At 32.8% G+C, this 22,420-nt stretch overlaps 3 protein-coding genes and 1 long non-coding RNA gene across 4 annotated transcripts; 3 read left to right on the top strand and 1 right to left on the bottom strand.

Annotated features, from left to right (window-relative positions):
• Positions 1–235: 235 nt before the first annotated feature.
• Positions 236–1,050, bottom strand: LOC103862377. Its single transcript, XR_004456482.1, has 2 exons — positions 650–1,050; positions 236–573 (listed from the first exon to the last, which is right to left on the bottom strand). It is a non-coding gene; the product is annotated as an uncharacterized LOC103862377 (long non-coding RNA).
• Positions 1,051–1,981: 931 nt separating this feature from the next.
• On the top strand, positions 1,982–3,189 carry LOC108871385 (auxin-induced protein 15A-like). The gene is given in 2 exon segments (XM_033288185.1): positions 1,982–2,820; positions 2,823–3,189. Coding segments are annotated over 2 exon segments (342 nt in total). The 5' UTR covers positions 1,982–2,616; the 3' UTR covers positions 2,961–3,189.
• Positions 3,190–5,884: 2,695 nt separating this feature from the next.
• On the top strand, positions 5,885–8,775 carry LOC103862378 (auxin-responsive protein SAUR21-like). The gene has a single exon (XM_033288186.1). It carries the CDS (start codon positions 7,332–7,334, stop codon positions 7,611–7,613), a length of 282 nt encoding a protein of 93 aa, XP_033144077.1. The 5' UTR covers positions 5,885–7,331; the 3' UTR covers positions 7,614–8,775.
• A 4,524-nt stretch (positions 8,776–13,299) lies between these two features.
• On the top strand, positions 13,300–15,074 carry LOC103862380 (type III polyketide synthase B). The gene is made up of 2 exons (XM_009140082.3): positions 13,300–14,153; positions 14,521–15,074. The coding sequence occupies exons 1-2, from the start codon at positions 13,403–13,405 to the stop codon at positions 14,946–14,948; spliced, it is 1,179 nt and encodes a 392-aa protein (XP_009138330.2). The 5' UTR covers positions 13,300–13,402; the 3' UTR covers positions 14,949–15,074.
• The last annotated feature ends 7,346 nt before the right edge of the window (positions 15,075–22,420 follow it).

The raw sequence follows: 22,420 nt of genomic DNA on the forward strand, positions 1-22,420 counted from the left end.
ACATCGAGGCTCCAACTTTTATATTGGCAACATATAAAAAACGTACTTTTATGTGCATTCTCCTTTTATATACGTACTAGGGTCGGCCCGCCCTGCGGGCGGGATGTTATTTCGAATAGTTAAAATAAATATTTAATATAAATTTTTATTAATTTAAAATTTAAATATTAGTTCAGCTCTGTATTTGTTTTTCTTTTTTTTTTAAGTCTAAAATATGGCTTTTGTTGTGGTTTTATAATTCAAAAAAAATTTCAATATTATTTAGAAAATAAAATGTGTATCAATGATATAGAGATATACAATCACATCCAATGTTGTCGTCAACCTAGATCTAATGTCTGGACTGTTCTGTTTATAATATCTGAGAAGGACATCGACAAAGCATTGGCTTGAGAAGGAATATGAACAATGTGGCTACCGTCGTTGTTATTGACGGCTGAAAGGAGGGGCTCCAGTTTCTGAGGTTTTTCCTCGTCATTATCTACTCAAAAATTGACAATGCGAAGAGCGACACTATTCTTTTTGAACTTTTTCCCAACCTCCTCCAAGGAATTCTTTTCATACTTGATTGGGCTAAAAAAATAGAAGCGCAACATAAGCATCAGATAGCTTAAAAAAAAAAAAGAACAATAGGCAAGAAAGCTAATACCTTCCAGGGAAAACAATAATCATTTGGCTGTTGATTCTTGGTGTTACAGTTTTGCAAGTACCTGTGCTAAACACCTGTAAGAATGGCTTCCTTCTCCTCATCATCCAATCATTTTCCAAGTCCAGGAAGAGGAAAGGCGTGTATTAACACTTAGCCACTGAAATCCAACCATGTACATAAATAATCACCATCATTTTCAAGTAAACAAAGCCACAAAACATTAGAGAGTAGCTATTTCCTCTTAAACTTGGTCAAACGATGGTGTCGGTTTAAAAAGGTAGTCTTTTTCGGTTTGGTGTATGTAAAACGTATCTTCCTATCAAACTCTGTTAGAGAGTCAATTTCGCAATAGTAAATATTATAAACAATCAAATGAGAAAAGATATCATGGATATAGTGGAACTTACGGCTCCTCTTTCGATTTAGATATAATGTTTATGCTCTTTAGATCCTCATGATCAACACCACAAATCACTCCAATCTGTAACAGAAAAAAGAATCTAATCATATCAAATCAAATAAGATTAAAAAATCAATTTAACTAAAATAAACCTACCAAGAGTTAATGCGAAAGTTCTAAGAAGACGAAGACACGTTCATCGTTCTGCTACGTTGTTTAGTTGTCGGAAACTCAACTGCCGATCTAAACAGAGATCCGCAACTCTGCTTGAAATCAAAATCCTTTTACTTTATAATCCTCTCATGAACCCGACTGATCTTAATTTTACTCTAACTCCTTGAAATCAAAATCAGAGTAGGCGTAGTCAAGACTCTAATTCCTTTATCTGCAATGGCAAAACACGAAAAATCCCCTAAATCACAGATAAAAAGGACAATCCAAAAGCTCTAATGGAATAGAGTGTACCTGGGTTTTGGCACCGCAGAGAAGATTGACAGCTTCGGTTTGAGCCTATAATCTCTATTTCTCATCAACTCGAAGTTGTTGATGTATATCATAGTCCACTACACACAAAATCAAAATCCATGAATCAAACTAAAATACTCAAAATCAGAAGCAGATGAAATTCAAAAATCACCTCGAGCAAATGTTGAAGATGAAGATAGTATAGTTTGAGAGATATAGAAGATGGTTTGGAGGGGAGCAAAGCATACTTTTTTATACTCGGAGAAACACCACATCTAAGAAGATTAACACATATTGAAGTGTAGATCGTGGATAAAGAAATTAAGAACATGTTCAATGCAGTGGATCTGAAAGCAAAATTAAGAACATATTGAACATGACTTTAAAAGCAAAATCACCTTAATAAAGATCTAAAATTCAAAAGCTTGATAATGTTGAGATTACAAACCGAAATAGTTTAATCTTACCATGAACATGAGTTTAAGAACATAATCACCCTTGAATCCAGTAAGAGCATACCCAGCCCATCAGCTCCCCACGTTTATGGCTTTCAGAATCTGAGGAATTTCATCTCCTCTGCAAGAAAGGAAAGTCGATACGCAGTCTCGATCTAGCAATTAGGGTTACAACGCGAAGCACCTCTCTTCTGGGCTGGACGCAGCCTCCTTTCTCAGAACCCAACACGCATCAAACAGAAAAAGCCCATCACGGTAAGCTTTAATGAAACGCAGCGCTTCAGACACGTGTCGTGTGTAGAAAGAACGACTTATCTAGCTGGCGGGTGACGTGGAGGCACCAGGATTGAGAGAACTGTACTTTATATATAAAGATATGTTTACAGAAAGATGAGCTAAGCCATGTGAGCCAGATGGATGACGGAGGGCCCAAGAGCCCACAACTTTTGGGGTTTTTTTAGTGATAGAGATATATACCGCATCTTACTGTTAGTTTAAGCATTGAAGTCTTATTCTTTATCTTAAACTTACATGCTTTAAGTTTACTACTATAAATAAAAACTTCTACTCCTTGACTATCAAGTCACTTGCTTCAAATATCTTTTACGTCATCAAATTGATAAGTTGCATTGATCATAAAGAAGAAGATGGGTTTAATGCGGTCGATACTTCCAAATGCAAATCAAATCTTCAAATTACAGTCTATGAGGAACAGAAAAGGATCACCATCATCAACAACAACTTCAGGGCTTGTTCCTAAAGGTCATGTAGCGGTTTACGTTGGGGAAGGATTGGAGAAGAAGAGGTTTGTGGTTCCAATATCATACTTGAACAATCCTTTGTTCAGAGAGTTTCTTAATCATTAAAAAAAAAAAAGTTTCTTAATCATGCAGAGGAAGAGTTCGGATTTCATCACCCAATGGGCGGTTTAACGATTCCTTGTCGAGAAGAAGCGTTTCTTCAACTCATTACTTCTCATCAGCTGCATTGAGGATTGAGGGACACAATAATTAATATTTAACTAGATCTCGATTCGCGCAACAGTGCGGATTTTTGTTTTTATCTATTTTTATATAAATATTTTGTTTTCAATTCTAAATAGGTATATATTATAATGTATATGTGTCTATCAATTTTTAAAACATAATAAGTTTACTAGTATATTTTTCATTGAATAGATTGTTTCAAACTTTCACATGTATTTGTATCTTCTTCTATATATATTTTTCAGATTATTATTTTATTATTAAAATCGTAATTATATATATAAAGATTAATAAAATATTATTTTATTGTCATATTCAAATATATTGCAACATTTCACAAATTTAGAAAGTTTTTAAAAAATTAAACTTTTCGCTTCATAGATTTATATTATCGAGTAAATAATTAAACATTTAGTTTTGTTTAATTTTTAAAATAAACTATATAGTTTAAAATTTGTTTTCATTGGTTTAAGGTAGTAAAGATTAATCATTGTTAGATAATATGATTTTTGTTATTTAAAAAAAATCTTTATAATTTTAAAAGTTAACATCGACAAATATTTAAATATTTAGCATATAGAAATATAGTATTACAAGATTAAATTATATATATTTAATTTATACTATCTATAAATCCAATGGATCATCTATTGTTTAAATCTAATTATTGATAGCCCGATAAAAATTTATGGTAGCACAAAATTTAAATGATAAAGTTATATATTAAATGTAATATAACTTTCTACGAATATATCCATTAGGTCTATTTTTTTAAAAATCACACATAAATTAATGTTGTGACTTTTGTTTTAATATACTCCCTCCGTTTTTTAATATAAGTCGTTTTAGAGAAACTTTTTTGTTCCAAATTATATGTCGTTTTCGGTTTTTTATGTAACATTTATTAGTAATTAATGTTGTCTGACCAATGATAATATATCTTCTATTTTTCTATTGGTTAAATTGTGGTTAGATAAATAATTAATGATGTTTTTGTTTCGAAAATATAAGAAATTAATGATTTTCTTAATCTATGTGCATAGTTTCAAAACGACTTATAATAAAAAACGGAGGGAGTATAAGATTAGTAGTATTGACGGTTTTGATGAAGCTTCTTGTTCTCACCTTCTACGAGGAGAATTACAGGAAATTTAGTTGTGTGTATATGACTGTTTAAAGCTCGTGTTCCGAAATAAGATTGTAAAGTTTTTTTTGAACTGAATAAGATTGTAAAAGTTTTGCTGGTATTTTTCTCAAACAATTTTCTTTGCTAGTATTCATACATAAACCATTAAAATCTCAAGATAAAGAGGCGGATTGGATTTAAAGCTTTAAAAGTTGTCTAGGAACTTTAAAAGATTGAGTTACAATTTAGAATTCCGAAGATAATATTTTGAGCGTTTTCAATACCTACTGTGACATGGTTAGATGATATAGTTCTAACAATACATCTAAAAATAAATTATTATTAAAGTGGAAGCTTTATATATTGGGAAATCTCTGTAACATAATTACATTTATTTATTTTAATAACCAGCTCTGACTTGCGTTATAAATATAGTATCCTAAAAATATAAATAAGACTTCCTGCAGTAGTTTTTTTTTTTTTGTCAACCCCTGCAGGAGTTTAAACTATTAAAAGAAACTAGAGATTTTTTCCGCGCTTCGCGCGGATTGTGTCTTATAAATTTATTTTATTTATAATATTATTTGTCGGTTTGTTTCTTTTACATTAATTTTTTGTTTTTCCAATGTTAGTTTTTCTTAATTTAAATTTATATGTTTATAGTTTTTCTTTTTTCTGGTTGTGGATGGAGAATTATATTTTTTATTGATGGTTTTTGTATGTAACATAAACTTTTTGAAATTTTAAAATAATGTTATATATAGTACAATTAACACATTAAAGAAGAGAAACATATTTAAGCACATTTTATACAGGTTTTATATACATAATTTTAAACATTATATATGTATATATTATAAGTTTGAAACATGTAAATGCTTTCTAAAGTTAAATACTTGTTCTGAGTTTACATAACTTATCGAAAGTTTTATCTTTTTTAAATTTAAATCACAGAAAAAAATCAAAAAGTCAGTATAGATGGGTTTTCTTGGGCTTTTAAATCAACACTGAAAATTTACATGAATCATATAACAACAGTTTTATAAACAACTCGATAAAATTTGACCGAGCCAAAGATTTTCACACAATATGTTCTTTCTTCTTCAAATTGCGAAGAGCCTATAGGCACAAGAAAAAAATCATAATTTTTGTTTTCACTTATATAACATTTTTTTTCCTTTACACACGGAATTTATTACACTGCTATAAGCAATTGAGAACTCTATTCATATAAGATTCACATCTATGCATTTTAACAAAGAAGAATTTTAGCCATCTTTAGTTTCAGAATGAATCAACTTCAGTCATATACACTATATTTTCTCTATGATTCAAATCTTACAATTTTAATATATGTGCAGATTTCCATGTGAAAAAACACGCACGCCATCTATCGTTCAACCTATTACTTTTTCCAAAGTAAACACTATAATCCTCGTTTGGTTAGCTCCACAAACTAATCTCTTTGGATCAGTGTAACCTTTCAGAAAATGATAATCTTAACATCTTACAAAAAAAACAACAAATATTGACTTATTTATATGAATATATATTATTTTAAATCATTATAGTGGACGAAGAAAGCACCATAATTTGTACAACAAATTTTCTTAGATTCACTTCATCATATTCACCATTTTACCATTTTAATTACATAATTTTATATGAGCTTCTTCACCTTTTCCGGTTATTTTCTCTTTATTTATAACTACAATATAAAGTTATAAACTATATATATATTATAAATTAATAATTTATTTACTCTTAAAGTAACGATTAAAAATAGAACATAATTCAATATAGATATATGATTTTATTAATAAATTAGCAGTTACAAATTTGAAATTTTTAGAAATATCAAAAGTTTTATATTAGTTAATTATCTTCTAAATGACATTATTTTAATTCTTTTTGGATGAGAATATTTTGGCTGAGGTGGATAGTCTCAAAAGCCTTGAATTTAGTCCCTTTTATATAGTAGGATGGTGGCTCACATGCACTCTAAAGAAACTAAAATGGGTTGTATGGGATGATAATGTAACCGCGTTGATAATTCAAAACACGACATATTTTCTTCAAATAAATAATATTTACTAAAAATAATTGAAATAGTACTTCGCAATTTTATTTGATAGTGAAACTTATCATAACAAATACGATAGCTCAATCATTGCATATTTAGATTGTCAAGCACATGTTAGTCTCCGTTATTAGGAAGAGATAATTGTGATCATAATCATGCAAATGAAACGCAATAACTGAAATATTCTTAGAATATATAATTACATAATACTTGCGAGGTATAAGAAATATTTAACCATGCGCCTTGAGATCAAACATGGATCTGAATACATTTAGTCAAAAAAAGAAGAAGAAATGCATACATAGAGTTTTTAAAAAATCATAATGTTAGTGATGACGATATTTATAACTATTGTTGTTAAATTCTGGTGTTCCAACGGAGTTTGTTGAGCCAGAAAACTCATATTATTTAAGACCTACAACTTCTATACCTAGCTGGTATATTGAACGTGTTGATTCTACATTGTAAGTACACAGAGAAACTATGCATGTTCAATGTTTCCATTTTCACGACTCCAATCTTAGTATTACACATGAAGGTCCTCTTACAGATTTAATAATAATCATAAATACAAATTTAGTAATAGTTATTACAATAGATAGATATAAAGTTTTGTAAAGTCAATTTTATTTAAGACACAAAAGAGTCATGTTGAGTGGGGCTTTAGGGGTGGGTAACACATAGACCAAAAGCCACCATATTCAAGAGCTGACAAGAGACTTGTCAAAAGTGTATATTTTCATTTATGATGACTTTTGACAAGTCTTTATTCATCATAACTAATAGGACCAAACCTGTTTCATGTAATGGCCAGAGATTTTAATAAGTGGAAGAGGAGCATGTGAGTTCTGTAACTTTGGTGGTCCCTATCTGATTATATTCTTAAGTCACCCAGAGAAATCAGAATCAGCTTTGATGCTTTTCTAGGTAAACCTTATTTTTGTTAAGCGATCCCATGTGAAACCCTGCAAACTCCTAATAATTAAATACAAGAAAAATATGTTGTATTTTCTAGGTAAACCCTACTCGAAATTTGATTCCCTTTACCTCCAAAGAACTCTATAAATTACAAGTAACTTAAACACAACTCCACCAAAAACAGTAATCGTTCTCCGCTATCATAGAACAGATTATTCTTATAGATTCTATAAAACTCTTGCTTTAGACATGGCTATATTGTCACGTGTTAACAACTCTAAACCGTCCCAAAAACAGCAATCTCGTGTTCCAAAAGGACATGTTGCGGTTTATGTCGGAGAAGAGATGGAGAACAAGAAGAGATTTGTGGTTCCCATTTCATACTTGAACCATCCTTCGTTTCAGGGTTTGCTAAATCGAGCAGAGGAAGAGTTTGGTTTCAATCATCCGATTGGTGGATTGACGATTCCTTGCAGAGAAGAAACATTCGTGGGTCTTTTGAATTCTTATGGTTGTGTTGTTTCAACTTGAGATATCTTTTTTTGGGAATCCTCAAAGTTTTTTCTTTCCATTTTATGGATTTTTTTGTTGGTTGTTCCCTTTGTTTATTTCTGCAAAGGAGAACATACTGAATCAGCCTGTAAATATGTTGTGTAACCAGTCAAATCAGGTTATACTATTTGTACTTCCACAAAAACATTGATGAAACCCATTTTCATGTTTTCGAAAATAATCTTATTATTAAAATTCTTTCGGAATATCAAAAGTAACTTCGCTTGATTGATGATTTCTAGGTAGAAGAATCAGTGATAAAAAGAAAAGAAAAATAATTACTGTTTCAGAGATTAAAAACACGAATTAACCTTCCCCAATTACCATGTACTGTACTATTTAAAAAGTCATTACCATTTAATTCGATTCCATTATTTACATGATCATACCAGTAGAATAAATTAATTATTTTGATTTAATCAAATTGTAGAAACTCTTTTTTTTTTTAACAGTTGGTAGAAAATCATTAAAAATTTAAAAAATTCACTAACTGTTTTTTTGAATTATACAGAGGTATCATGGTCTCAACTGAAGTGAATCCAGACTAGTCACGTGTTAGCGGCCAACGTTTTCGGTCTACATATCGGTCCCTTGTCTCTAGCGATACCTAATTTTTAATTTACTAGTGGCTATGACTCGAATCCTAGTGGCTTCACTGTATTGGACTTCATCCTTTGATTGCCGGTTAATTTTCCGCCGAATGGTAAACCCAAAGACCATCGTTACTGAATTATTGCATAGTTCTTGGAACACTAGGGCGACCTAGAGCAAGAGAAACTCTGTACTAGAACTTAACAAAGAATTACAATATCAGTTTAACTAATATTTCGGTGGCAAAAATCAGCCTTGTCTAAATAAACCAAATTCTAGGCATATGGGTGTTCGGGTCGGGTTCAATTATTCATAAACAAAATTTTGAATTTTGAGAAATAATAGATAAAGGATCCGAACTTTTATTTTAAACAAAACAGCATAGCTTTTTAATTAATTGAACTGGCCATGTTATGGGCAAATGATAGGTCTTCGTCATAAGCTTCCTTTTCTTATTGTGATGCATTAACTACTGTATATTGGCATTGTCATTTAGAGGTATGTGATTTGCAAATATTTAAAAAAAAAAAAAAAAAAAAAAAAAAATATTTGCAAATCACATACCTCTAAATCACATACTGTATATTGGCATTGTCATTTAGAGGTATGTGATTTGCAAATATTTGAAGTTTGATTTTACATGGTAGATAGGATCATGGAAATTTTGTCTTGTATAAATTATAAGTTAAAGAGAATGACATTTTAACAAAAGAATCACTACTTTTGAGGATCAGATCGCAAGGCGCATAACAATCAAAATAACAGCAATGCATAGTGTAATTCATGATGAATTTTTTAATATACTTAGATTTTTTAATATACTTTAGCTTATAAAACCAAAAGACGTTATAATATCAATATGTAGTCATGTAGACACAAAAATTGTCATAATTTCAACAACAATAAAAAGTTCTGAAATCTTTGTCTAATGTTGTTTTTCACGTATAACAAATGTGGAGTCTCCAACTATAAAATCAAGAATGATTCTAAGACGCATCTATATGATTAGAGACTGAATTGGGTCATTAGATGCGGCTTAGGAAATCAAAGATCAAAATGTAATGATTTGTTAGTTGCAGCTTCAAGACATTGAGGATATTTAAATTTTTGCCAACTAAGAATATTCGCATCTAGCTATCAGAAGAAAACCAGTCCCATGATTGACCAAATTGATTATTTCTTCTATACTTAGATGTGAAATATCAAACTGGTTATCTTTGTCCTGAATTTTTGCTTCATGTTCATTGTTATTTCATACAATGTGACAAGTTGCGCTCATTGTCTTCTTTGAAAGTCCTTTGTCCACTCGTTAATATCTATTAAACGAGCCCACACTTTAATGTTGAAGAGGAGCAGAATATATTTGAATTTTCAACATAATTCATAATTTTTTATATAAGTAAGAATAGAGAACTTTTTTCTTGGAAAGCTTGATGAACGAGTTAAGCCATGTGATATACGATAATAAGTCAAACAACTTGCATGAGAAATAAAGAACCCATTATATGCCCTTAAATCATTGAAACGCTATGAATCGTTTTATTTTAAGGATTTCCATTATTTTATTCAAAGATTTACGAAATCAAATCAAATAAAAAGAAGACCCCCCAACTTGAGGAACACGTAGAAAAATATTTTAACTGTTTGACATAGTAATTAAATTTTCCAAAAACTAATCTTAAAATATAGAAAGATTCAATTTTAAAGAAGATCCCCCAACTTTCTCCCCAAGTTTCTCCTAAAACCTAACACCTCGCTTTGAATCCAATCAATATTATAAATAGGCAACACCGATTTTCTATTCAAACCCACACCTTCGAACAAACCAACAGGATCTACGTAGGATAATATATGACAAACATTTTTATTTTAATAATAATTGAAAAAATAAAGAAGACAATATTATAAAAATTGACTATAAACAAATAAAGATCTATTAAAATATAGATTCAACAAGTATTTATTAATTTAAATGAAATTTTAAAAAGAAACGATCCCGTCCGCGCTTTAAAAGCGCGGGTCAAAATCTAGTTTTTCTTAAACATGGAGAACCAGAAGAATTTATTTAAGTCTACGAGTCTTTAACAATACATATTTAAGATTAAATCCACATTATATATTTATATTGGATATAAATTTTATTATCAAATGTAAGTAACAAACATTTGTGAGCATCCAAACCAATAAGATGATTATTTCTTTGCTGCCTAGCTAAACAGAACAATTACAAGTTTAATTCCATGTCAAAATAATACTCCTGTTGAGTATTTAGTATTTAGTATTTACTGATGTTTCAACTTTTATGTGGGTTTATTTGTTACGACTTGAATGTTACAAATACTCCATATGTTCCCGAAAGTAAGATTTTCTAAAGTATGCACGCTTATTAAGAATTTAATAAATGTTTATAATTTAATTTATTTTTTACTTTATTATACACTTTTCAATAACTTTTCAACAATGAAATTTAATCAATTCAAATATTCTCAATTAATGTTCTTCAAAAGTATTAAAAAATATCTTAACAATATAAAAAATCTATTTTTGTGGAATAAGAAAAAAAATTAAAAAATCTTATTTTCGAAAATGGAAGAAGTATTTTTTTTTAACTGACCTGGTACAATACTTATATAGTGATTTGTTTATGTCTTTTACTCTTTTATTAATTGTTATTACATTTTCAAGTTTGGTACAGTTAATATATAATTTGAAATAATCAAATTAAGAATCTTCTTCAACATATGATATTTTGAAAAATATATAGCTGTAGAAATAAAATTTCAACATATGTTAATAACTTTATTTTGGTATAAAATATTATGTGGTTAACTTATTTTAACCCGTTTAATGGTAAATGATAATTTATTTATATGAAAGCTTTTCTAAAAAAATAAATAAGTTAATTTACCAGTTTAATATATTTTTTCATATTTTTATATAATACTTCTATTTTAATATAATACAGATTATAATTATAAATTTGTAAAAAATAGCATAGATCTTTTTTTGTTTTATAATAAAATTTAATTAATATTAATTTAAATTATATCATTAATTACGAAATTAATTAAACATTATTTAATTAAAAAATATTTAAAAAGCTTAGTAAGATTTTGTTAGATTTTTCTCAACAGATTTTTCTATAATTAAAAATAAAATTCAAATCTAATATATTAAAACAGAAGTCATGACTTCTTTTTATGTGTGATTTTTTTAGTTTGGACCATTCCTAGAAAATATCATATTTTACATAACTTCATTATTATATCTTTTAATATCTTTATCTTTTTATTTGAAATACAAATGAATATATTTAAAATGTTTAAACAAAATCTTTTTAAAATCTTCTTAGAATCTTTTTAAATTTACTTTCGAAAATTAGTTAGTTTTAATTTAAATTATCATAAAATACAATTAGAAATAAAAATTGAATATAGTTTTGGTTTATAAACGAAAATTTAAATAAAATGAAATTAATTAATTTCAAAAATATATTTACTAATAATTTTTAAAGATTTTGTTAGAAATAAATATTTATTTCTATTTTATTTTTTTTTCAAATTTGTTTTCTAATAAATAAAAATCATGATTTTTTTATGATTGATATTTTTATTTGGACCATCATTTAAATTTTCTATTAAATGTATATCACTAATGCTAATATATATAATATTTTGAACTACTTTAATCATAATATCTTTTACATCTTTTATTTTTTTTAAAAAAAAATTAAAATTCTAACAAATCTCTTGAAAAAGATTATAATAAGATCTTAATTGTCATAAATTGAATATAAATATTTTCAACTAATTTAGTAATTAGTAATGAAATGTTACTAAAAGAATAAAATTATATCATATTTTATCAATTTTATAATAATATCTATCATTTTATAATAAAAACGTTGTATTGAACAAAATATGATAAAATTATTTTAAATTGATAAGTTAACATATTTTATTTTCTAAAATATAAAATATTTATGCTAAAAATATAATATGTTGGTAGAACGGGTTAATATTAGTAAACTATATAATACATGTATAAAAATTTATCTTATCTTAAACTTTTTAATATACAGTAATTTATTATATAAAATTAATAAACATTAAAAATTACTAAAAAAATCTAGCGATTTGAATTACGGATCAAGATTATAATAAATTAAATACGAAATTATTTTCATATATGTTGTTTCCTGCATTAAAAATTAGTTTAGTAATCAAACGCAAATTCAATAGGACAAATATATAATAAGCAACATATATATGTGATGATTTTAATTTACAGCATGAAAACTATAAAATTATTATATTTTGCATAATTATACAAACATTTAAATATGTGAGTAACATTAAAAATATGTAATAATTATGTAAAACAAATATCTATATATATAAATGTGAAAATATATACCCGCACGGTTGTGCGGGTGGAAATCTAGTTTATAGTCAAAATTGATTTATTATAATATTCTTATTGATTATTATGTTATATTATGTTATTAATGAAATGGACCTACTGTGACTTTTTTATGGTGGATAAAAATAGTACCTCTCATTTAACAGAGAAGATGTTTGTGATTCTTACATCAATAATTCAATACAGAAAAGTTGGAGTCAATGACTTAATTGTTGTACTTCCATAAAAAAAAATTAAATACGTCAATTAATAGGCCCATAAATTTTTAAGGCCTAATAGATTAATTAGTGGGCACATAGATTTTCTTAAAATACAAAACTTGTTTGTTTCTAGCCCATAAAGTTTTAGGTCTGATCTTGGAGCAGCTAATGTTGATGCTCTTTGTTAACACCATGCTTAAAAATTGAAATAGCAAGAAGCTTTAGTTAGTTTCTCTATTCATTCTCTTGAAGTGCAAAATCACACACACTCTTGTGTTATGAACACATATCTTTTGCCTAAGCTAAGCTTAAAGATAATTGTATTAGAGAAAAATACTCAAAGAAACCTTTTTAGAAAGAGCCAATGCAATAAACATGAAGCTCCTGAATCTCACACCTAATCTTCACCAAATATCAACTAGACAGAACACACCGCACAAGACGCAGGTCATAAACTGCAAAAGCGTTAGTGTATATATATATATATCTTTACTTTGACTCTTTATTACAGACACAACAAGATTTGAGTCTTTTCACAAGAGCAACAAGATTGTAATGGGGAGCATCGATGCCACAGAGTTGGGTTCAGAGAAGAAACCAAACCCTGGGAAAGCGACCATTCTTGCTATCGGAAAAGCCTTTCCTCACCAGCTAGTGATGCAAGAGTACTTGGTCGATGGCTACTTCAAAACCACAAACTGTGACGACCCTGAACTCAAACAGAAGCTTACTCGCCTCTGCAAGACAACCACGGTGAAGACAAGGTACGTTGTAATGTCAGAGGAGATACTAACAAAGTATCCAGAACTCGCCATCGAAGGAGGATCCACCGTGAAGCAGCGTCTGGACATATGCAACGACGCTGTAACCGAAATGGCAGTGGAAGCTTCAAGATCCTGCATCAAAAACTGGGGCCGTTCTGTTTCCGACATAACTCACCTTGTTTATGTCTCCTCAAGCGAAGCTCGTCTTCCTGGAGGCGACTTGTTCTTAGCCAAAGGGCTTGGTCTCAGCCCCGAGACGCACCGGGTTCTGCTCTACTTCGTCGGCTGCTCTGGAGGCGTTGCTGGTCTCCGTGTAGCCAAAGACATAGCCGAGAACAATCCGGGGAGTAGAGTCTTGCTTGCCACGTCAGAGACGACCATCATTGGTTTCAAACCGCCGAGTAAAGATAGACCGTACGATCTTGTTGGTGTCGCGTTGTTTGGTGATGGAGCCGGAGCTATGATCATCGGGTCTGATCCAGACCCGGTTAGTGAGAAGCCACTCTTTGAGCTTCACACCGCAATTCAAAATTTTCTACCTGGTAAAAAACTACAAGACTTTTGCATCCAACAATGCCTATAACCAGAACCGTTCTAGACACAATCGGATGAAACATTTACTTGAGAAATTTTTTCATAAATACTTTTTTTTTGGTCAAATATTTTCATAAATACTTTAAGATATATTTAAAAATTATTTATAAAACACTTATATAAGTTTATAAACCCAATTCTACTTCCAAAATACTAAACCCTAAACAATAATCACATTTAAACTCAAATATTTTGTTTTTTTATTGAGTATATTTTTGAAAAGTTGGTGGTCACTTTAGGGTATTTTAAACAATTTCTCAAAAAAAAAATTATGATCCAATAAATCTTAGATCTGGATTAACTTTCGTGTCGCAGACACGGAGAAGACAATAGATGGGAGGCTAACGGAATCAGGCATAAACTTCACACTATCAAGAGAGCTTCCACAGATAATAGAAGACAACGTGGAGAGTTTCTGCAAGAAGCTACTAGGAAAAGCAGGACTGGCTCATAAAGACTATAACCAGATGTTTTGGGCGGTTCATCCAGGTGGACCAGCCATATTGAACCGAATGGAAAAGCGGCTTAACCTGTCGCCGGAGAAGCTGAGTCCAAGCAGAAGATCTCTCATGGACTATGGCAACGCAAGTAGCAATTCGATCGTTTACGTGTTGGAGTATATGTTGGAGGAGAGCAGGAAAGCAAGGAAGATGAATGAAGGTGAAAATGAGTGGGGTCTGATTCTGGCTTTTGGACCTGGTGTTACATTTGAAGGTATCGTTGCAAGGAATCTCGATGTTTGAGCAGAAAGTGGGTGTTTTGGTTCTACCTTGAGGCTCAAGAAACAGTCCCCTTTTGCTTTATAGTCATTTCAACAGAGAGAGAAATGCATATAATAAGATATGAATCTAAAAGAAATGAATTGTTTTTTCACAAAGCAAAACAACTTAAAAAAATAAGAAATTTCAAAAATAACGTCTACATTATTGTTTACTAAACGGCGACGTATCAAACTCCCTCTGCCATTTTCAGCGCACGCTATCACTGTAACGAACTTTACTATCCTGCGCCGTGTTTGTTATCGTTCGCATCGACCGCGTTTGTTCAACGACGGGATGATCGGAGAAAAGAACCGTGATCCGTCGTACTCTCTCCCGGAGTCTCGGTTCGGATTGTTGATTAAAGGATCTAATCGGTCAACAGGCCAATCGAATTCCGTTCTCTGAATCGAACTCACGAAGACATCCTTCTTCTCCATCTTCTTCGTCTCCGATCGACCGATCGTAGACGAGATCGTACGAAGAAGAGCTGGATCCAAGTAATCCTCAAGCTTTCTCTTCGGATTCTGCTTGATCTGTGACGACGACCACGACGAACGGTTGTCTTCTCTGTTTTGATTTACATTGATCACACTGAATATCAATAAGATAAATTCGAAAAGTACGAGAGAGAGAGAGAGAGAGAGAGATGAGGAAGTTACAGAGGTAGCAGGGGACAGAGAGACGAAGAAGACAGAGGATGAATCGGAATTTGAGGATCAGCTCCTCCTCCCATATTCGCCATAGCTCTCCCGCCAATTAAATTAACGTGAATATGCATTGAATCCGTACATATAAACATGTTGAAATAAAAGCCCATTAATATTTAGGCCCGTTAGCATATCACAACAACAACAAAAAAAATGAAGGATGGGTTGGTGGTGAAAGACGGAAAGAGATACGTCCAAGGAAGAAACGAACACAAGTATCGGAGCAACAAGTCAAAGCCTAACTATTTAACAACTTTTGAAGACAAGCCACCAGATGTTACAAACAAAACTTCCCAAAAACAAACTACAAAGCAGACATTAATCAATTGAAATCGTAAGACATATATGTATAGATAGCCACATGCCAATGCTATTATCTACTTACACAGTTACACCTCATCGAAACTCATGTATGGTCTATTGTTATCTACAAATCTATACGGACTAACGGACATGGTTTATAATGGTTATGTCCCCTCAATGCGTGTGATTGCTTTAATAACTTTTATGATGATTTAGACCTTGAGTGTTTGTTTGTTCTGACATTTTACGCAAACAGAAAGAAATTTCTTCTAGGTTTGGCATTTGTCTTTATTCTGCGATTTTTAATGAGAAAATGAATATATTATAATGTGAATGGAAATGCATATGTATATTCTACTTTTGATACTTGTTTAACCTTAGTGAACTACATTTATTTCTTAAGTTGATTACATACTTGTTAAACCTTATATGACAGAGTCTAATCCAGAGATATCAAATTAGGTTGAAACATAACAAATGAGAGCAGGAACTGTTAGTACTGTCGACCTTATGCGCCCATAATTATTCTTATTCTATATAGCTTTAGATTTTAGTGTTTGGGGGTTTTTTTATTGGCCTTTTTAGCTCCGAAATAATAACATGTAGGGGTCCATGCAAACTCACGTTCATGTACGTAGATAATCATGTGTCCATAACTCATCTAATAACTACAGCTAAATTAATTATTAAAACAACCACATATCCATATTTACATGCACACGTATGGGATGATCCAATTAATGGAATGAATTGCTCGGCTTGTACGATGCATATTATGGACAATTTCATCGGAAGACTACAAACTTTGTGACTGCAGAATTCTTCTTCTTGGAGCTGTGTAGTGGCTTTGAACGTCTCTTTAGGTTATATTATGTGAATCCCTTATTTACCGACACCAAATGTTACGATCGATATTCCATTGAAAACCATCTAAATTAGGCTAATTAACTCGTAACCCGAGTCTAAGTTTTTAAGGGAAAATTTTCCAAACATTTTTATTATCGTCTTCCTACTAAACAATGAGACACAACAATTTGTGATCCAAACAATATCCAAATAAAAAAATGATCTAGTGTCTCATTCCTTAGCTTCCACGCAAAGGGCCGCTCGAGTTTTGAGTAACACAAAATCGGAGAGACCAATGAAGGATGTTGGCATTGGATTGGGACCAGCTTCTCTCGATTCCTCGCGTCATTTTTCTTTTCGCTCGTTAACTGATCATTTTGTATATAAATAAATTCATCATAAAGAAATAAAACATATGTAGAAGATATATTAAGTATTGTACACGCAAGGGAAAAAATACAGCTAGCTAATGAAAGCTTTTTTTTTTACCAATAGCTAATGAAATTTGAAACCATTGGTTTGGGGACAGAAGAAAAAGATAAGAACACTTATTTTTGTTTTAAAAAAAATTGATAGGTGACTTTCCCAACTTCTGATCATCTATCTTCTAATGATAAGTTTCTATCCCAAGTTGATATTCTCATCAGCCAACATTAATTAGCATAATAGCATTCATGTGTTGCTTTGGTCAACCCATACAATTCAAGTTAAAAAAATAACAAGTCATTTTTAACCATGGTTTCTTTTAGTGAAAAAAAGAAGAACTATCTATTGGTAGTCTTAATTATAATTTTTCATAAAAAGCTGTACAATTCTAGACTAAAAACTGAAACTATTTCTATACTAAAATAAATACATTTGAGAAAATAAAAATACATCAACTGCCAGTCGAAGAGGGTGGTAAATGGTAATTCTGTAATTAAAGAGACCCTTAATGGCATTTACTTAAGCATTTCTCTATATAAAGTCTACGCTCTCCGCAACACACATCAGTACAAAGCTCTCCACACTCAAAACACTAACGAAAGAAGAAGATAAAAAAGACACCAACTTAGCTCAGCAACATTCACCATGGCTTTGAAGACGGTAATAATCATATCATTTATCATTTTGACCTCATATTTGAATAATTTATTCAGTAATATGGTATAATTGTTAAACTATATAATCTAATCTCTCCTTGATACATTTACATAAGTTAGTTATTTATGTTATTACACAAAGAGTTGTAACTCTTCAAGTTGTGTCCTTTAGTATAAAGAGTTGTGTCTCTTATACTTGTATTGATTCGATCTCTATATAAAGATCAATCATCTGTTGTAAACATATTACCAAATCTCAATAATACAAAAGTATTTTCAGAAAAGTTTATAAGCCTGAAACGTCTATCTTATTCTTTCTCTCGAACTCGTGTATAACACACTGTGATCGTTGTGTAACACAAGCGGTTGGTAAAAGATTAACATGGTATCAGAGCTTTACGTTTGAGAGGACAAAGAAAAAAGCACTAGTAAGAGAAACACTTGGCGTGGAGAAAAGGAGGCTAGAGGATTTTGTCATACGATTTTGGAATCACTCGAAACGATGAAGAATCAAGTAATCCCCATATTTGATGGAGAGAAGTACGACTTCTGGAGCATCAAGATGACAACCATTCTCAAGACCAGGAAGTTATGGTCTGTGGTTGAAGAAGGCGTAGCAGCCCCACCAGCACAAGTGGATGAAACCCCTGAAACAGCAAGGGCAAGATCGCTTAGAGAAGAAGCGATGATGAACGATACATTGGCTTTGCAAATCTTGCAAACTGCTGTATCGGATCATATATTCTCACGGATTGCAGCAGCATCAACATCCAAAGAGGCGTGGGATGCATTGAAGGAGGAGTATGAAGGCTCTCCTCAAGTTCGTTTGATTAAACTTCAAACATTGCGAAGGGAGTATGAGAATCTGAAGATGTATGAGAATGAAGACATTAAGGTCTTCACAGATAAGATAGTTGAATTGGCAAATCAATTAACTTATCATGGTGAACAGAAGTCAGATGTTCAACTCATACAAAAGATACTCATCTCTCTCCCAGCCAAGTTCGATAGCATAGTCAGTGTGTTGGAGCAAACAAGCGATTTGACTTCAACAAAGATGACAGAGTTGATCGGGATCTTGAAGGCTCATGAAGCAAGGCTGGCTGCAAGAGAAGAAAGCACCAGTGAAGGAGCATTCGATGCTCGTGTTAAACACAAAAATTCTGGTGTTACACAAGACAACTCAAAGCGCCAGGGAGGCAAGAAGTGGTGCGGTTTCTGCAAGAGAAACAACCACAATGAGAGCGAGTGTTGGAGGAAACAGAAGAAGGAAGATCCAAAGAAGGATCACAGAAGTAACAAGGAGTGTTACAATTGTGGCAAGTTAGGCCACTTTGCAAATCAGTGCTACTCAAAGAAGAAAGAGAAGGCACATCTGAGTCTCGAAGAAGATTCAAATGAAGATCACATGTTGTTCAGTGCGAGCGAAGCAGCAACAACAGTGATGGAAGATGTCTGGTTAGTAGACAGTGGAGCAACTAATCATATGACAAAGGAGGAGAGTTACTTCTCAAAGCTTGATAGGAGTATCAAGGTTCCAATAAAGATTGGAAATGGAAGCACAGTCATGACAGCCGGTAAAGGAGACATTACCGTCATGACCAAAGGTGGCAAGAAGACCATCAGAAATGTATTCTTGGTTCCGGGTTTGGCAAAAAATTTGTTGAGTGTTCCACAAATTGTTTCAAGCGGATACCGGGTGAGTTTCCAAGAGAAGAGATGCATCATAGATGATGCAAAAGGAAGGAGGATAATGGATATCCCAATGACTCACAAAAGCTATCGAATCAGGATGAGTTCGGCTCAGGTAGAAGAGGCCTTGAGCGCTAGTGAGCAAGGAAAGATGGAGACATGGCACAAGAGACTTGGTCATGTAGGCGACAAAAGGTTGCAACAAATGCAAGACAAAGACTTGGTAAAGGGATTACCAAAGTTTAAAGTCAAGAAGGAAGCATGTGAGGCGTGTAGACTTGGAAAGCAATCACGCAAAAGCTTCCCAAAGGAATCTCAAACTAAGACAAGAGAGAAGCTTGAGATTGTACATACGGATGTATGTGGGCCGATGCAGCACCAGTCTGTTGATGGAAGCCGATACTTTTTGCTATTCTTGGATGATCATACTCACATGTGTTGGGTATACTTCATGAAGCAAAAGTCAGAGACATTCTCACTGTTCAAGAAGTTCAAAGCAATGGTGGAGAAGCAGTCGGATTGTACCATCAAGACACTGAGATCAGATGGAGGTGGTGAGTTCACTTCACGAGAATTCAACCGTTCTGTGAAGAAGAAGGAATCAATAAGCAAGTCACCTTGCCTTATTCACCACAACAAAATGGTGTAGCGGAGCGCATGAATAGAACATTGGTGGAGATGGCTAGATCGATGTTGGCAGAGCAAGACTTACCGCTCAAGTTATGGGCAGAAGCGGTATACACTGCCTCATATCTTCAAAACCGTCTGCCATCAAAGGCAATAGAAGAAGATGTCACTCCTATAGAGAAGTGGTGTGGACACAAGCCAGATGTGTCACACATGAGAATGTTTGGTAGCATATGCTACATACATATCCCAAATCAAAAGAGGAGGAAGCTAGACGTCAAGGCAAAGCGTGGAGTCTTTGTTGGATATAGCAACCAATCCAAAGGCTATAGAGTTCTCATTTTGGAGAATGAGAAGATTGAAGTATCAAGAGATGTCGAGTTTGAAGAAGGAAAGAAGTGGGATTGGAAAAGGCAAGAAGAAGTGAGGAAGACATTGGAGTTGTCTATGGAAGACTCTCACTCGCCTGAGGATCAAACCGAAGGTGCATCCAGTCCTGAGGAACAAACCGAAGGTGCATCCAGTCCTGAGGAACAATTTGGAGGTACTTTCAGTCCTATTTCTTTTCAAAATGATGATCATGATACTAGTAGTGGAGATGAAGAAACTTCTGAGGCACCAAGGAAGTTCAAGTCCATGGTTGATATCATGGAAAGGGCACCGAGAGTAGAGCTTGATGAAGCGGCTCAAGCTATAGAAGCTTGTCTTCATGCAAATGAAGAACCATACACTTATGATGAAGCGTGTGGTACCAAGGAATGGAGAGAAGCAATGAATGAGGAGATAGCCATGATTGAGAAGAACAAGACGTGGGAACTAGTGGACAAGCCAAAGAAGAAGAATGTGATAAGTGTGAAGTGGATCTACAAGATCAAGACCGATGCAAACGGCAATCACATCAAGCACAAGGCGCGGCTAGTTGCAAGAGGGTTCTCTCAAGAGTATGGTGTTGACTACCTTGAGACGTTTGCTCCTGTCTCAAGACATGATACAATACGAGCCATACTTGCCTATGCGGCTCAGATGAAGTGGCAATTGTATCAGATGGATGTGAAGTCAGCCTTTCTCAATGGCGACCTCAAGGAAGAAGTGTATGTCACACAACCGCCTGGGTATGTGACACACGGGAAGGAACACAAGGTGTTAAGGCTACACAAAGCTTTATATGGTTTAAAGCAAGCCCCAAGGGCATGGTATGGAAGGATAGATTCATACTTTCTTCAAAACGGTTTTGAGAGGAGTATGAATGATGCGGCCTTATACATCAAGAAGCAAGGAGGAGATGTGTTGATCGTGAGTCTATATGTGGATGATATAATCATCACAGGAAGCAACATTCAGAGCATCAACACATTCAAGGAGAACATGAAGAAAGAATTCGAGATGGTGGATCTTGGATTGTTGAACTACTTTCTTGGAATGGAAGTAATTCAAGACAATGGAGGCATATTTCTTTCACAAGAAAAATATGCAAACAAACTTGTAGACAAGTTTGGGATGCGAGACAGCAAGAGTGTAAGCAACCCACTTACACCACAAGGAAAAGGAGTTGAGGATGACAAGGAGTATGGAGATCCGACTAAGTATAGAAGCATCATTGGAGGGCTTTTGTACTTGTGTGCATCAAGACCTGATGTGATGTATGCAAGCGCCTATCTCTCAAGATACATGTCATCACCTCGCATGAAGCACTACCAAGAAGCCAAGAGGGTGTTAAGATATGTCAAAGGAACATCAAACTTTGGAGTGTACTTCACAAGCGTGAAAGAACCAAGACTTCTAGGCTACACGGACAGCGATTGGGGTGGTTCTAAGGAAGACAAGAAAAGCACTTCAGGTTATGTGTTTACTCTTGGATCAGCCATGTTTTGTTGGCAGTCAAGCAAGCAACAAACAGTGGCGCAATCAACGGCTGAGGCAGAGTACATAGCCGTGTGTGCAGCAGCAAATCAAGCAGTGTGGTTACAAAGACTATTTGAAGACTTTGGTCAGAAGTTTGAAGGAGGCATTCCGATCTTATGTGACAACAAATCAGCAATAGCAATTGGGAAGAATCCGGTGCAACACAGAAGGACGAAGCACATAGAGATCAAGTACCATTTCGTGAGGGAAGCTGAGCAAAAGGGAATCATTGAACTGAAGTATTGCAAAGGGGATGATCAACTCGCAGACATTCTCACAAAGGCATTGGGTGGTT

This window comes from Brassica rapa, chromosome A03 (genome assembly GCF_000309985.2).
Source record: "Brassica rapa cultivar Chiifu-401-42 chromosome A03, CAAS_Brap_v3.01, whole genome shotgun sequence".
In the NCBI taxonomy this organism is placed as follows: Eukaryota; Viridiplantae; Streptophyta; class Magnoliopsida; order Brassicales; family Brassicaceae; genus Brassica; species Brassica rapa.

Bases quoted from the DNA above. Each gene is read 5' to 3' on its own strand.
- LOC103862378 (XM_033288186.1), top strand. From the start codon at position 7,332: ATGGCTATATTGTCACGTGTTAACAACTCTAAACCGTCCCAAAAACAG.
- LOC103862380 (XM_009140082.3), top strand. From the start codon at position 13,403: ATGGGGAGCATCGATGCCACAGAGTTGGGTTCAGAGAAGAAACCAAAC. The intron at 14,154-14,520 runs GTAAAAAACTAC...TTCGTGTCGCAG, and splicing joins AATTCAAAATTTTCTACCTG to ACACGGAGAAGACAATAGAT.